Source organism: Neomonachus schauinslandi, chromosome 10 (assembly GCF_002201575.2).
Source record: "Neomonachus schauinslandi chromosome 10, ASM220157v2, whole genome shotgun sequence".
Classification (NCBI taxonomy): domain Eukaryota; kingdom Metazoa; phylum Chordata; class Mammalia; order Carnivora; family Phocidae; genus Neomonachus; species Neomonachus schauinslandi.
In genome coordinates this window covers 59,556,410-59,571,433 of record NC_058412.1, presented here as the reverse complement: position 1 = coordinate 59,571,433, position 15,024 = coordinate 59,556,410, and the positions used below count along the sequence as shown (strand labels likewise).

General features: G+C 34.0%; 1 protein-coding gene across 1 annotated transcript in view; it reads right to left on the bottom strand.

Moving 5' to 3' along the window:
- USP34 (ubiquitin specific peptidase 34) overlaps positions 1-15,024 on the bottom strand; it is a 263,530-nt gene that overhangs the window by 96,248 nt on the left and 152,258 nt on the right. The window contains 6 exon segments of the mRNA XM_044918540.1: positions 6,265-6,412; positions 6,509-6,635; positions 9,310-9,469; positions 9,594-9,693; positions 11,717-11,830; positions 12,797-12,935. Coding sequence (XP_044774475.1) covers positions 6,265-6,412; positions 6,509-6,635; positions 9,310-9,469; positions 9,594-9,693; positions 11,717-11,830; positions 12,797-12,935 — 788 coding nt within the window.

Below are 15,024 nucleotides of genomic sequence, written 5' to 3'. Positions count from 1 at the left end.
TGGTAAGAGTAGGAAATTAAGCAAAGTGATGAAATATCTAATGAATTATTTAAACTTAAATATTGTTAAATTTTATTAACTTCATGTAGAAAAATTCCATTGGACAGACACTACATAGCTCCTTAGGAATGAGTGATACAGGACTCCTGCTTTTCCATAATGATACAATTCTTCATCAAAACTATGTTATTGTAATTTTTTAATATTTTATTTATTTATTTGAGAGAGAGAGAGCACAAGCAGGGGGGAGAGGAAGAAGCAAACTCCCCACTGAGCTGGGAGCCTGACGTGGGGCTCCATCCCAGGACCCTGGGATCACGACCTGAGCTAAAGGCAGATGCTTAACCCACTGAGCCACCCAGGTGCCCTGTAATTTTTAAATATTTTAAAGCTAGTATTGAAATTCATTTCTCTATTACTCTTTTGGGTTTTCCTCTCAGCACTTCTGATATTGCTTAGTTTAATCACACAGTTTATGATTCAGAGTAATTTCATCAAATTTAAAATTAAAGTTCCATTAAGATTTTAGGTAGATTATATTAAGAATATATATTTGTACAGAGACAATCCAAGACTGCTGATCTTTTTTAAAGTATGTGATGAAGTGCTAAGATAATTTACAGGTGACTTGGTTCCAAGTGCATCAGATACTCTCACCATGCATAACTTTGTTCCAAAAGAGAACTAAGATGGCTAGTACTTTATTTAGGCTTTTGGATTCTACTTAATGTTAGAAAGGCCTATATGCTGTATTACACATTAACTTTTGATTATAATGGTTGAGTTGGCTTTTACAATTAACTGAACAGCTTTCTATCTTTTACCACTTTTGAAAGCATCTTTTTTATCATAAAAATTGCTTTTTCTGGGCAACCCTCTCGGGTCCCCTCCCCTCTGGGAGATTTGTACTATCACTTTGCTATCACTCAATAAACCTTGCTTTCTTGCTCACCAAAAGGAAAAAAACAAAAAACAAAACCAAATTGCTTATTCCTTAAGAGTTCTGGAAAGAGTTACTCTTTTTAAATATTTCAAATCTTAATGTACTAAATGTTTCAAAACAGGAAAAAGTAACAAGAAATCTGGAAAAACTCTTAAGGGTACAATGGTATATTAAACAACACATCTACTTTTTACCCTCTGAAACTCCAATAGTAAATTTTCAAAATTTTACTAATTTTGGACAGGGAAAAAAAGCAGAGATAATACCAACCAAGTATGCAAGCTGAAAAGCAAGTGAACTTGTGGCAACCAGCAAGACCCCAAAAAAGCTAAATCTCAATCCCAGAGACAGCTTACAATCTATATTTATACTGGTTGAACACAGGAGGAAAATCAACACCTGACAAAGAGTGGGGAGAGGTGGAAGGGGAGAAAGAGAGAGGGAGAAGGAGGGAGACAAAGGGAAAAAGAGAAGAAAGGAGAAAAGGAAAATAAGAGCAGCTCAGTGCTGTGAGATTAAAAAAAGAGCGTAGGATACATTTATCAAGAGGCCTAGAAATTAGGTCAAGGGGAAAGGAAAAAGAAAAAATATTTGAAAAAAATATAATTGCTAAACCTTTTTCAAATGCGATAAATATAAACACAAAGACCCAAGAAGCTGAACTTACCCAAAGTGCATAAACACAAAAACCCAACAAGGCACATTAAAATCAAACTGCTGAAAACCAATGTCAAAAAAAAAAAATCTTGGGGCACCTGGCTGGTCCAGTTGGTAGAGCATGCAACTCTTAATCTCAGAGTCATGAGTTCAAGCCCCACACTGGGGGTAGAGCTTACTTTAAAAAAATTTAAAACCGAAAACAACAAAAAATTTCTTTAAAAAAAAGACACACTGTGGGCACGCCTGGGTGGCTCAGTCGGTTAAGTGTCCAACTCTTGATTTCAGCTCAAGTCATTATCTCAGCGTTGTGAGACTGAGCCTGCCATCTGGCTCCACGTTGGGCATGGAGCCTACTTAAGAATCTCTCCCCCACAACCCCCTAAAAAAGGGGGCGGGGTCGCCTGGGTGGCTCAATTGGTTGAGTGTCAGGCTCTTGATTTTGGATCAGGTTGTGATCTCAGGGTCCTGGGGCAAAGCCCTGATATGGCTCCAAGCTCGGCGCTGAGTCTGCTTGGGATTCTTTCCCTCTTCTTCTCCCTCCTCCCCTCACATGTGCACCCTCTCTCCCTTGCTAAAATAAATAAATAAAATCTTAAAAAAAAAAAAAAAAAACACACTGTATATACAGAGGATGAAAGAAAAAAAAAAAAAACACACTTTCAATCAGAAACTTTGCAAACCAAATGACAAGGGATTTAACTACTTACTAAGTCCTGAAAAGAAAACAATCCTTGACATACAATTCTATGTCCCATGAAAATATTCTTCAAAATAGAAGGTAAAATGAACTTTTTTCTCAAACAAAAGCTTGAGAAAATATATCACCAAAAGACGTGAAGTACAAACATTTTTAGAGGAAGTTCATTAGAAAAAAAAAAAGAGAGAGAGAGAAACCAAATGGAAATTTTGATCTACACATGGCAATGAAGAATGCCAAAATGGAAAATATATGGTAAAAGAAAAGATTGAGATTAAACTAATAAAAAATAATCAGATAATTTGCTAAACATTCTACTTAAAATGCAGGAACCATGAGTCTGAATTTTAAAAGCTTCAACAATTAAAAAAATACTGATGGCCTCAAGAAGATATTTCAACCAAACAGAGCTACCCTACAACCCAGCAATTGCACTACTGGGTATTTACCCCAAAGATACAAATACAGTGATCCAAAGGGCCACGTGCACCCCAATGTTTATAGCAGCAATGTCCAAAATAACCAAACGATGGAAAGAGCCTAGATGTCCACCAACAGATGAATGGATAAAGAAGATGTACGTGTACACACACACACACACACACACACACACCCCACAATGGAATATTATGCAGCCGTCAAAAAATGAAATCTTGCTGTTTGCAATGACGTGGATGGAACTAGAGGGTATTATGCTAAGCAAAATGAGTCAATCAGAGAAAGACAATGATCTTATGATCTCACTGATATGAAGAATTTGAGAAACAAGACAGAGGATCATAGGGGAAGGGAGGGAAAAATTAAACAAGACGAAACCAGAAGGGGAGATAAACCATAAGAGACTCTTAATCTCAGGAAACAAACTGAGGGTTGCTGGAGTGGAGGGGGGTGGGAGGGATGGGGTGGCCGGGTGATGGACATTGGGGAGGGAGATATGTGCTACTATGATCAGCGCTGTGAACTGTGTAAGACTGATGAATCACAGACCTGTACCCCTGAAACAAATAATACATTATATGTTAATTAAAAAAATAAAAAGAATAAAAAAAGATATTTCAACTATGAAAACAGGAGTACTCAGGGAGTAACAAAGAGATGTTAGATACTAAAAGCATGACAGCGAAAACTCAAAAGAAGGAATGCAAAATAAAGTTGAAAACATCTCTCGGGAAGTTTAAAGCCGAAGAAATGAAACATGAGAAAGATAAGTCAATTTGGAATAGTCCAAGAGATAAAACATGTAGATAATGAAGAATTTCTAGACAGAAACTATTAAATAGCAGACAGGAAATCAATAAACTAATTCAAGAAAATGCCCTCAAACTTAAAGATACAAGTTGCCAAACTAAGAGCTGCCAACCTATATAGCAAAGTACCCATCACAATTGTTGAAAACAGACCAAATACTCAGAGCAGGTATTACAAATTTCAGCATATTATGAACAAGAAGACCCATTAAGTTCTACAAAAGAAAAAAGCAGAATATGTAAAAAAAAAAAAGTCAGAAAGCAAATGGCTTCAGAATACTGAACAGCAAAAACAGAAGCAAGAAATGCAGTGCAGCAATACCTCTAGAATTCTCAAACGGGGCACCTAGGTGGCTCAGTCAGATGAGCGTCCAACTCTTGGTTTCGGCTCAGGTCATGGGTCTCATGGGTCGTGAGATCAAGCCCTGTGCTGGGCTCCACGCTCAGCAGGGAGTCTGCTTGAAAGATTCTCTCCCTCTGCCCCTCCCCCCCTCAAATAAATAAATCTTTTAAAAAAAATAAAATTCTGAAACAAAATTATTTCCAACCTAGACTTCTATACCCAGCCAAATTACCATTTAAGTACAGAAACATGAGAAACAAATTTTTGATTATTCAAAGAATCAAAACTTTACCCCATCAATCTCTCAAGAAGCTACTGAACAACTGCACTATATTTCAGCAAACAACAACAAAAAGTGAAACAAGAAGGCATGGGATACCAGAAACAGGATATCCAACACAGGAAAGAGAAAAAGAGAATTACCAGGAGGATGGTAAAGGATATCCTACTGCTGTGTGCCAGACTTGGAGAACAATGAATTGAGAGGCCACTATGACCAAAATGCCTGCTACCTTCACAGTATCTTCTCTGAGGAAGGAATGGCAAGTGGACCTTACCTGGATTCACAGCTGTACCTCAACTACCTTCACCATATGCTAGTGAAGTTTCTACCCCCATCTCTATGTCCTACTACCTGAATCAAGAGAAAACATTCATATCTCACAGAAATTCTTCCTTATTCTACCCGAGAGCTAAAGTACGTCATGAAAAGATTAGAAACTCTAGGACTATATTTCTGTTTGATATTCCAGCATCTTGCCAAAATTATAGCCCAGAGAGATATGTTTTGACTGTGCCAAGACTTAAACTTGAGAACTTTCCTACTGATACCTTCAGATGAGGTTTTATAAAAACCTTTAGAGAAGATCAAAATACACCGTCTAGCTTGTTTCCTTCTCTGATCCTTTAACCTAATTAACAACTGTACTCCCGCTTTCCTTAATCTATCAAATTTATGCTTATCTGTTTCACAAAAATAAATACGTATTTTAGGAATATATATACCCAAGGTAAAGGTATAAAGAACACACACACACAAAAAAATGATAAAGTATAAAATCAAGATAGTGTTAAAGGGAAGTGGAAAAGAGGATATTAAAGAGGGATACACAAGTAGCTTCTAATAATGTTCCAGTTCTTAATCTGGATGGTATGTACATGGACAGTTTTCATTTTATTATTACTCATTTCATATTTTCTTATTTATGTACAATATATTTCAACATAACAAAAGAGGATACCTTTTGACCTGAAAATTCCATAACTAGGTATTTAGCCAACATGCATTAAATGATATATGTGTAGGGATATTCTTTGTGCATTGCTGGTAAATAGCAAACAAATGGAAACAACCTAAATGCCCATTAAGAGAAGATAAGTAAAACACATCACAGCACCACCATATTAAAAAATATGTATATTTAAAAAGAATGAAGTAACTTTCTAGACGCACTATAAATGGAATGCTACCATTTATGTTTTACGTACATGAATAATTCTTACATTACATCTTGGTATCTCTTGACAGATATATAAGAAGCCAACAATAACATGTGCCTCAGGAGAAGGGAAATGGATGGTTTAGAGATGGGGGTAGGAGGGAGACTTTTCAACATCTATTCTGTTGTGCCAAGAATATTTATTAATTATTTAAGAACAAAATTTAAGATCTGATACTTTAGAAGATACATATGGTTTCATCTTAAGCATGATCATCTAAAAGATGCCAAAGAATTATCATTGCACATAGGCAAATTAAAAATCCTAAAAACTTCCAAACTTCAAGATTTTTTTTCTAAATATACATATAGCCTGTTACATTTTACTTAAAATTTAAAGCTCTAAAATTATAACACCTTTCATGGTTGTTCCTCTGATTAGCTCATATTTTATGTACTATGGAAAGACACTAAAAATGCTCTAGTGGTTACAGTAAAGGTGGAATCAAGTATGCTTTTTGGAGCTATATGAAAAATGTCTTAATAGGCTACTCTTTTGGAGGGAAGGGGAGAAACACAGGTGGGATTTAAGGGTGTATTATTTTCATATGCTCTGGGGAAAAAAAAGAAATGAAATATATCAAAATGACCAAAAAATTTTATTGGGTAAAATTAGGTACTTAAGTAGTGCATGGAAAATAGAACTGGTAATTCCCACACTGCTTATCAAATAACCTCAGAAGTAAAATTTTTTTGAGGAAAAACACTTGCAAATAACTTCTGTAGCAACTCTTAACTCCTCTCTGTGAATCAATGGCACCCTACCAAAAGGAGGGGAGCCATGAACATGCGTGGTACTCTTAAAAGAAGCAAAGGTTCAAAGTTGATATATAACAGAACCTAAAAAATATGAAAATGTAAACTGTTGGACTTACCAGGAAACTCTCCCTTTCGACTGCTTTGACCAAACTCCTGAAGCTGAGCTTGTTGATTTATTTGTTCTTTCTGTAAATTTTCATACCAATGAGTTACTTCAGCCCTAAGATCTGCTACCTGGTCACTAGGATACATTTCAATAGTCATCTGAAATATGAGATGCAACCAATTTAAAAATACAACAAGAACAGATATTTGAACTGGGAAATGTTATCAATTTGGAAACTAAAATTATTTAACTACCTTGTCAGGAAGTCCAGCTGGTTGGCATACAACCCTTAGCGGCAGGGACTGTTTGTCACTCAGTGCTTTCAAATGACTACTAATACCAGTGCCTTCAATTTGCCACTGTCTGAGATGGTACGCAAACCTAAAACACACAAAAACCATACATAGGAAGAATATCATTTTAAACCATGTTAATGTTATGGAAGTTTTTAATATTTTACAAAATGAAAAAGCCCACAAAAGGTTCTAGCACATTCCATCTTACTCTACAGCATTAAGTTTAGATTCATCATACTGCATCAACTTAAATGTATAAATACAGCTATGAGTTCCTTAAAAGATAGTTTACAAGAAAAATTACTGAGGAAAAAATTTCCCATTAAGAACATTATCTTTTTTTTTTTTTTTAAGGGCGGGGGGGAGGTAGTAGAGGGGAGGAATTCAAAGAAACAAACTAATCCAGGAAATGTTAAGTTCTCATTCCTACAATCACAAGAGGAAAAAAGGTATTGGGAAACATTTTTCAGAAACAGAAATGCATCCTAGTAAATATATGCCTAAGAGAATTTGAGAGCTAACTCCATGACTGCTGAAATTATAAAATAAACCACAAAGACTAATCTTAAGGGAGAAAGGCATCTAGCAGGTCACTCACTAAATACTGTCAGTTTTCTAACTGATTTTCAGTTGTTTGAAGACAGGATCCAGGATACCTGAATTTCGTTAAGAAAAGAATTATCAATGTCAAAAACTAATCAGCAATTCTAGAATAGAAGGACAAAAAGTAAGGAAATAAATGGACTTGATTTCCTAGAAGGGATCCAATGTCCAGCTTTTACGGCTGAGCAAACGAGTAATCTTAATCTTTTGAGGCCGGATAATTCTTAGTCGTGGGCGGGGGGACGCAGGTGAAACAGTCTTTGTGCACAGTAGGATGTTTAGCAGCACTATCACTATCTACTATATGCCAATAGTACCCCCTTCTCCCTTAAGTTGTGGTAATCAAAAGTGTCTCTACAAATTACCTAATGCCCCCTGGCAAACAAAATCACTCTGGTTGAGAACCACTCTTTAAATTATAACCTTTCCTCTTAAAAAAAAAAAAAAGTTTTAAAAGACAGTTTTACTCTCTTAATATAAGGAATACACAAACGCAATAATTACTTTATATTTTCATTCTATAAATGTTAGGCAATTTTAAATTAGAATTAAGCACATTAAGCACTTGAAATTGTACAGTGATACTACACAAAGGTGTGCATGAAAATTCCTGACATTTTTAAACTAGCTCTTAGTATTTTGAATATTCAATTCTGTTTTCTAGTTTCTCTACCTGCCACCCAAAAAATAAATACATTATTTAACACCAACATTAACTTTTAGAGTAAAACATGATCAAACATAAAAGATTTCTAGCAAAGAATACTACAATCATTTTCCATGAGTTAGAAAAAAATTGTACATCTGAGAAGGGATTTTTGAAGTGAAATTCATTCAACTTATAAATAGGAGCATTGAACCCTAGGAAACTTAATTTATTTTTAAAGACTTTTAAAATAAATGCTTATTTTAAAAACACAAGTAACACTGTGTGAGGACTAAGGGTTTAAACCAATAGGCCCTTTTCGGTTTGTTGTTTGTAGACTCTGAAGCAAAAAAGAAAATTTTGGAAAAATACATATCATCTCATTAACAGTACCTATCTCTAACAGGAAGAGATAGATTATGATGACTTTCATTTTTTGCAGTATTACCCTTAATTTTATAAATAGTATTTATTTTTATTAATTTGAATAAGACACATCACATTTGCTTATTTTTATTTTTTAGAGTGGTAAAAGTTATGAGGCAGTGTGATGTTTCTGTTCCAAAAAAACTGTATAGAGTTCCCTTACACATTCTTTAAAAACACAAGGAATTATTAAAGTGTAATTCCCACAAATTGCAATCATAATCAAAATAAAGAATTTGCAATGCCCAAATATATTAAATCATGAAGCCATGTTATTTATAAGGAATGTGTAGAATATCTTTTTATTATTATTTCCTGATAATTTAAATAGAATCTCAAAAAATATAAACTGTATCACTCATTATCAAACTAAGCTCTGAAGTTGAAAGATAAATTTTAACAATTTTTGCCAACACAGTTCGTTGTACTTTTACATTTAGTCATGATTTTTAACAAACAGAATTTCTTAATTAAAACTATCTACTCACCTTTCATTTCAGTCGATATATTCATAAATGTTAATTTGCTTTATTTCTGTATTACACAGGGTATGTCTAAATTAATTATACAGATATTCATTAACACAGAATTTTTTGATCATGTTTCCATGGTAAATGGAAATTCAAAATTAAAATACTGTCTCCTAGTCCAGGAAGAAAAAAAAACAGCAAATGAAACAAATGACTCAAATTGATTCAACTATGAGAGATTATTTGATGTTCTTGGTGAGGGTTTTAGTGAAACTTTTTTTGGTGGTGGTGTTCTGCCTTTCAATCACTGTAATACTTTCTTAGAGGTGGAATTCTGTCTAGAGAGTCTTATTCATGCATATCTTCTCAGCGCTCAAGAATTTTTAAAGTTCCACAATATTTATTGGGAACCTATGCTGCCTTCACGGCAAAATGATACATATTATGAATAAAAGTACTTCTATTACTAACCCTTCACTTGTGGTAAGTTAAGCTTTCTACCTGCCCCAACAAAACCTTTACTTTAAGAATACTTTTGTACATGTCAGCAATAAAAAAAAAAAAAAAAAAAAAGGCCTGATATTCACTGTAATAATGTGGTATAAAACAATTACCTTCTCCTAAATGCTTCCAGATGCGTCTTCAGCATAAGGAGTCCTCTTTCTATTACAGTGAGACTTGAGTGTGATTCCTGTTCAAGACTGCTAGAAGCTATCATGAGACTCTCCATACACTTACTAATAAATTCTTGCTCCTTCTCCAAACCCGTTTTACCTGAAAATCAGATGTTTAGACAGTATATCAAGCTTTATTGTTTAGCTATGTTAAAAAAACTGAATTGTAGCTAAACAAAAATCCTTACATTAGAAATTATCAGACAATATTCTAAATCACTCACCATTAATATAATAGGAGTTAATATACTGGATAGCTGCTCGACTGACATCACCAGATTGTGCTCTTAAAGCAATGCCCCAAAATTGGTCCATACCACAAAGCTAAGAAAGAAAATATGATGACATCTATAAATCTTATTGTCAAAATATAAACGATTAGAAGACTGAAGTGGTTTCAAGTTTCAAAGTCATACAATATTCAAAGACTTTTAACATCCTATAAAGTATTTAAAAGGTAATTTCTCTTAAAATTAAATAATTAAATGATAAAAGCCTTGAAAATTTCCTCAACTACTGAAATACACATGTACTGGCTCTAAAAAAATTTATAAAGCAGCTAACTCTGTGTGTTTAACCAAATGTTTAATGTTTAACCAAAAGTTGTGACTACATAGTGCGAAAAACTCAAATCCCTAAAACATGCTAGAAGTAAATAAGAACAACACACACATAATTATTAGCGGAAAAAAGCTTCAATGCTTTCATCCAACTTACTCTGATAAAGCCACTGCTTTTAGATATTCACAAAAAAATTTTAAAATATGCCAACCCAAGTTGTTACTTTATGATGTTAACTATGCTATGACAAAGAGAATGTGTTCACTGAAAACTATAGAAAAAGTGGAGTCCAAGTTCTCAAAAGTTGGGCAGGCTGAAGCAAGGTATCCTGATAGGTAACTGAACAGCCTCTGAGTTCGTATCATCCACTTAAAAAGCAGTATTGCCTCAAAATTAGAGTAGGAATACTTCTTAGGTAAAATAGATCTGACTGGTTCTCTGAAATTACCAGACTGAAATTTATCAAAGTTAAGAATTAAGACCAAGATATTAAAAAAAGCAGAACACTACTCAAACAAGGAAAAAAGGTAGGAAGATACCATGAAAGCATTCTAAATCCAATTAAAATTATTCTTTACCACACAGGTTAATATCAGTTTTCCCTATCTTTCTCTTTATAAACACAACTCCAACTTCTAAAGAAAACTAATGAAAAACATGAGTAGATACTACCTAAATCAAAGCTAGTATTAATAAACTGGAACATCCAATGAGGAAGACTTTCAAATAACAGTCTGTGTCGGATGAGTCTAATAAATAATGCCTTCAAGAAAACCCAGCAGCCACCCAATGAGGCAAATGGAATAGCAAGCCAGAAATAAAACTAGCAATTTGTGAGTCTTCAGTTAATGAAAGGTCAGTGATACCTCAAGATCAGAGATGATTTAAGGTAGATTCTATTCTAGGAACTCTGGTGCTGTCCAAGAGCAAGTAAAAGCTTGGTCACACAAATGGCATAACAATCAGATTTTAGACAAACCAACCTCCTAGTGGACAAAACTACTTGATTATATTAGCTAGGAGCTTTTAAGGGACTAAAAAGAACATTCAGATGGCCTCTTCTGCATTAAGGAATGTGTAGTAAGTTTTCATTACATACAACCAAGGTTACATTTGGTAATAAAAGAAACAAACAAAAAACCAAACAAACAAAAATCACCAAATTTGCTTTGTAAAACTTTTTTTTTTTTTAAGATTTTATTTATTTATTTGAGAGAGAGAGAGAGAGAGAGCACATGAGAGGGGGGAGGGTCAGAGGGAGAAGCAGACTCCCTGCCGAGCAGGGAGCCCGATGCGGGACTTGATCTCGGGACTCCAGGATCATGACCTGAGCCGAAGGCAGTCACTTAACCAACTGAGCCACCCAGGTGCCCTGCTTTGTAAAACTTTTTAAAACCAAAAGATAAAAGCTTTTTTTTTTGATAAGGTTTTTTTTTTTTAAGATTTTATCTATTTATTTGTGTGAGAGAGAGAGAGAGAGAGAGAGAGAGAGCACAAGCAGGGGGAGCAGCAGGCAGAGGGAGAAGCAGGCTCCCCGCCGAGTAACGAGCCTGATGAAGGACTTGATCCCAGGACCCTGGGATCATGACCTGAGCCAAAGGCAGACGCTTAACCGACTGAGCCACCCAGGCGTCCCAAGATAAAGCTTTTTAAAACCTAAGAATAACAGTCTTCATAGTTAGTAAATTCAGTGCTTGGTAGACTACATAATTCAGTAATCTAATTTGAAGAATAAAAGAAAAATTCCATAAGCTGACCTAATAAAATGCCAAGTCTAAATCCGTACCTCAGAGTTTGAACCGCCATCATAAGCACTGGTCGCCAATCGAGCCAAGTTACAGAGATGCTGAAACAGGTTTAAGCCAGTCATGCTAATCGTTTCAGGTTTTAGCTGGGGCATCTTAAAAAAAAAATTTTTTTTTAACTAGTTTAGTATGATAATTAATACATTTATTTTATCAAATTTAGATTAACAAATTTAACAAACTTAATTTTACTGAAACCACTGCAGAAGAAAATGTATCAGCTCAAATTTTTAGTGATGATTTAAAAAATTAAAATAGATAATAACTGAATGAAAATTTTATTCAGTTCATAATTGAAACCTAATACCTATTTCAATTTTCAATATATACGTAGATCCAAATAAGAGAATGTGAATAAAAAGTTTTATCCTTTATTGTATACGGATACACATTTATAAGATGTGTAGCTATATGTACAGTTTATATATACCTTAGGGCTTGAAATTAAGATCCTTGAGGGTCTATCCATAGCTCTGTAGATCTATTAAGCAATTTAGTTTATATGTACCAAAACTCATTAATATATATTCAATTCTACCACAGAGATACTAGTTTGCAGAGACTCTATATAATCTCAAAAATAAGCATAAAATAAAAAGTCTATTGCTTTAATATCATCAATGTTTCAAAATTCAAATGGAAAAGAATTACCTGAACCAAATGTGGCATCTGATAAAGAACAAAAACTGAATAGAAAAATATCTTTAATAACAAGACATAAGAGTGCTTCCTAAAAAGGACTTTTTGGAATCCACAGAGAATCTGGAGATTGGTTTATCTCTGCCATAGGACTGGCTAAAACCACAGCCATCTAACTAAGAGTCACAGAATATAGCTCTTACTCATATTAATATCAATATAAACACTACAGAGGATAAAACTGAAGTAAAACCTACATGACAAAATTATATAAAGGCTGCTGAAAAATAGTACATTTGTCTATTTTAAAAATCTATGCCAAAAGAGGAAAAAACTAACATTACAGAGTTTATATTTCAAGAGATAAAAAGGAAATACGGAAAAACAACATGAATGGTAAAACTATCGAGAAATAAAATTACCTTCTCCAGGAAAAGATGTTTGTAGGTTTCCATTCCCATAGCATGCTGATCTTTACTTCGAACTTGATTTAAAAACCAATGGAGTGCATCATCATAACACTCAGCATCTTCTACTAAACAATGCTATAAAATGTCTCCTCTATATTTCTGCATATATTGGTGCTTCTAGTACATTGAATTAGGACCAAAACATTGTATGTAACATGATTCAAAATCTGTAATTTTTATCTAGGGTTAAGTTTAGAGCAAGTCGACATTTTATGGCATTTTATAAAAATTGTGTTATAAGAGATTTCACATCATTTATGCTTTTTCAAAATGTAAAAGGTACTTATATATAATCCATATATAAATCATCTAAAAACACACAACTTATACAGTATCTTTCAAGAGCCATTTGGTCTGGAAAATCACTCTCATTAAAATAAGGACATACAGGATTGCAATAAACATGATTAATAAGGTGAGGTAATCCCAAAACTTGAGGAGTCAGTTCTAAGGTTTAATTAAGGGTTAACGGAATGCATGCATATCATGTTCAAAGATCATTCTATGCACATAGAAGAAAGAAAATAAATGCCAATAAGCATTATTTTTGGAAAACTATGTGGGGGGAGGGGGTGAGGAAGGATCTGTATGATGAATAAAGCAAAAGGTAACTGACTGCCTAAAAGAGAAAACATCAAAACATCAGGATATTCAATTAGCTGGGAAGGCAATATAATGAGATGAAATCTGTATGGTACTTTGACCCAAGTATTAAATGATTCCAAAGTCTGGCAGAAAGAAGGCAAAAGAGCTGTTCAGAACCAAAAGGAAGGCAATACAGGCAATCACAAATCTGAATATGGATTTGGATAAATGACATAAAGGAGAAAATCCGAAAGGGTAGAATAAAAGCATCACAGGGATTTTTAAAGTATATCATTAAAGGGTTCCAAAGCCTAGGTTGTTCCCCAGAATCAGAAGGGATAGGAAAATATGATACAATCGTAAGAAACCTCTTTCCTGGGAAAGATAGGTGAGATCCAGAAGAAAAAAACACCTCAGAAAATATTTACCTACTAGCAATATCAGTCTACAGAATTTGATCACAAAATAGGTATCCTACCAGTTTCTCACAAAACCATACAAGTTGAAGAACTTATACCCCTGGGAGCCAATATGTAAAAAAAGAAAAAGGAACGAGTGAAGGAACCATAAACAATCTTTACAGCATATTCTAATTTAAATACATTCAATAATTAAGAAAAGAGAGAAGAAAGAACTGAAAAAAACAAAACACAACAACAAAAAAACAGTATCCAGATTAATTATAGTAAACTATATGATAAAATAAGTGTATTCATAAATGACTGAGTCACCAATCCACATTCAATATAATTTAAGAGTAACTATATTATACCTGAGAATAACTATATTATACCTGACAGGAATTGTGCCAGTAAGAAAAGAACAAAAAAAAAGGTCATAAAGCCTATACACTAAGAATCTATACTGTGCTCCCTGGAATGGGAACAGCAAAATAAGTAATTCATTATTCAAATACTGGGAAGAGTGGCTAACAGTTGCCAGTGAGAATCTTAATTAAACAAACATGAAACTTCATAGTCGTGTGAAATTATTTATGCTGACAATATCTGTCTTGGGTTGACTTCTCCATGTATAAGATTGATTTTATATATTTTATATTATTTATTTCTCATATATTATCAGTCATAATGGGTACAATAAAAGACCTAATAACATGAAACAGAAGTTTCCTTTCAAAAACCAGTGTCTCATTTTAAAGTCTTTTGGTATCACTTTAGTGGCATTTGTTACAAAGAGCTTAACTTGAAGAAATTACAGAGTTAAACAGTAAAATGAACAAATGGTGTATCTCAAGCACAGACATAGACTTAGACTTAAGAGAGCCGTGATGACACCTCTCAGGCTAGCAAGACACTTACCAGTCTGACTATATTAACCATAGCTAAAGAAAGAGAATGTCCTAAAACAGAGTTTGTTGACATGGACACACAGAAAAAGTGTGGAGAGTGAAAAATAACACACTGTGTCCCGCAAGAGAAAAGGAGCTCTGGCCAAAAGGAAATCAAGCTTCCTCTTCTCTTGTGAGAACACCTAGCATGTGGATTTAGATATGGTCCACACCCTGAATATATCAGACCAATTTTTTTAGGGTTAATTATTAATGAAATTGAGTTTTAGATTAATCTAAATAAAAC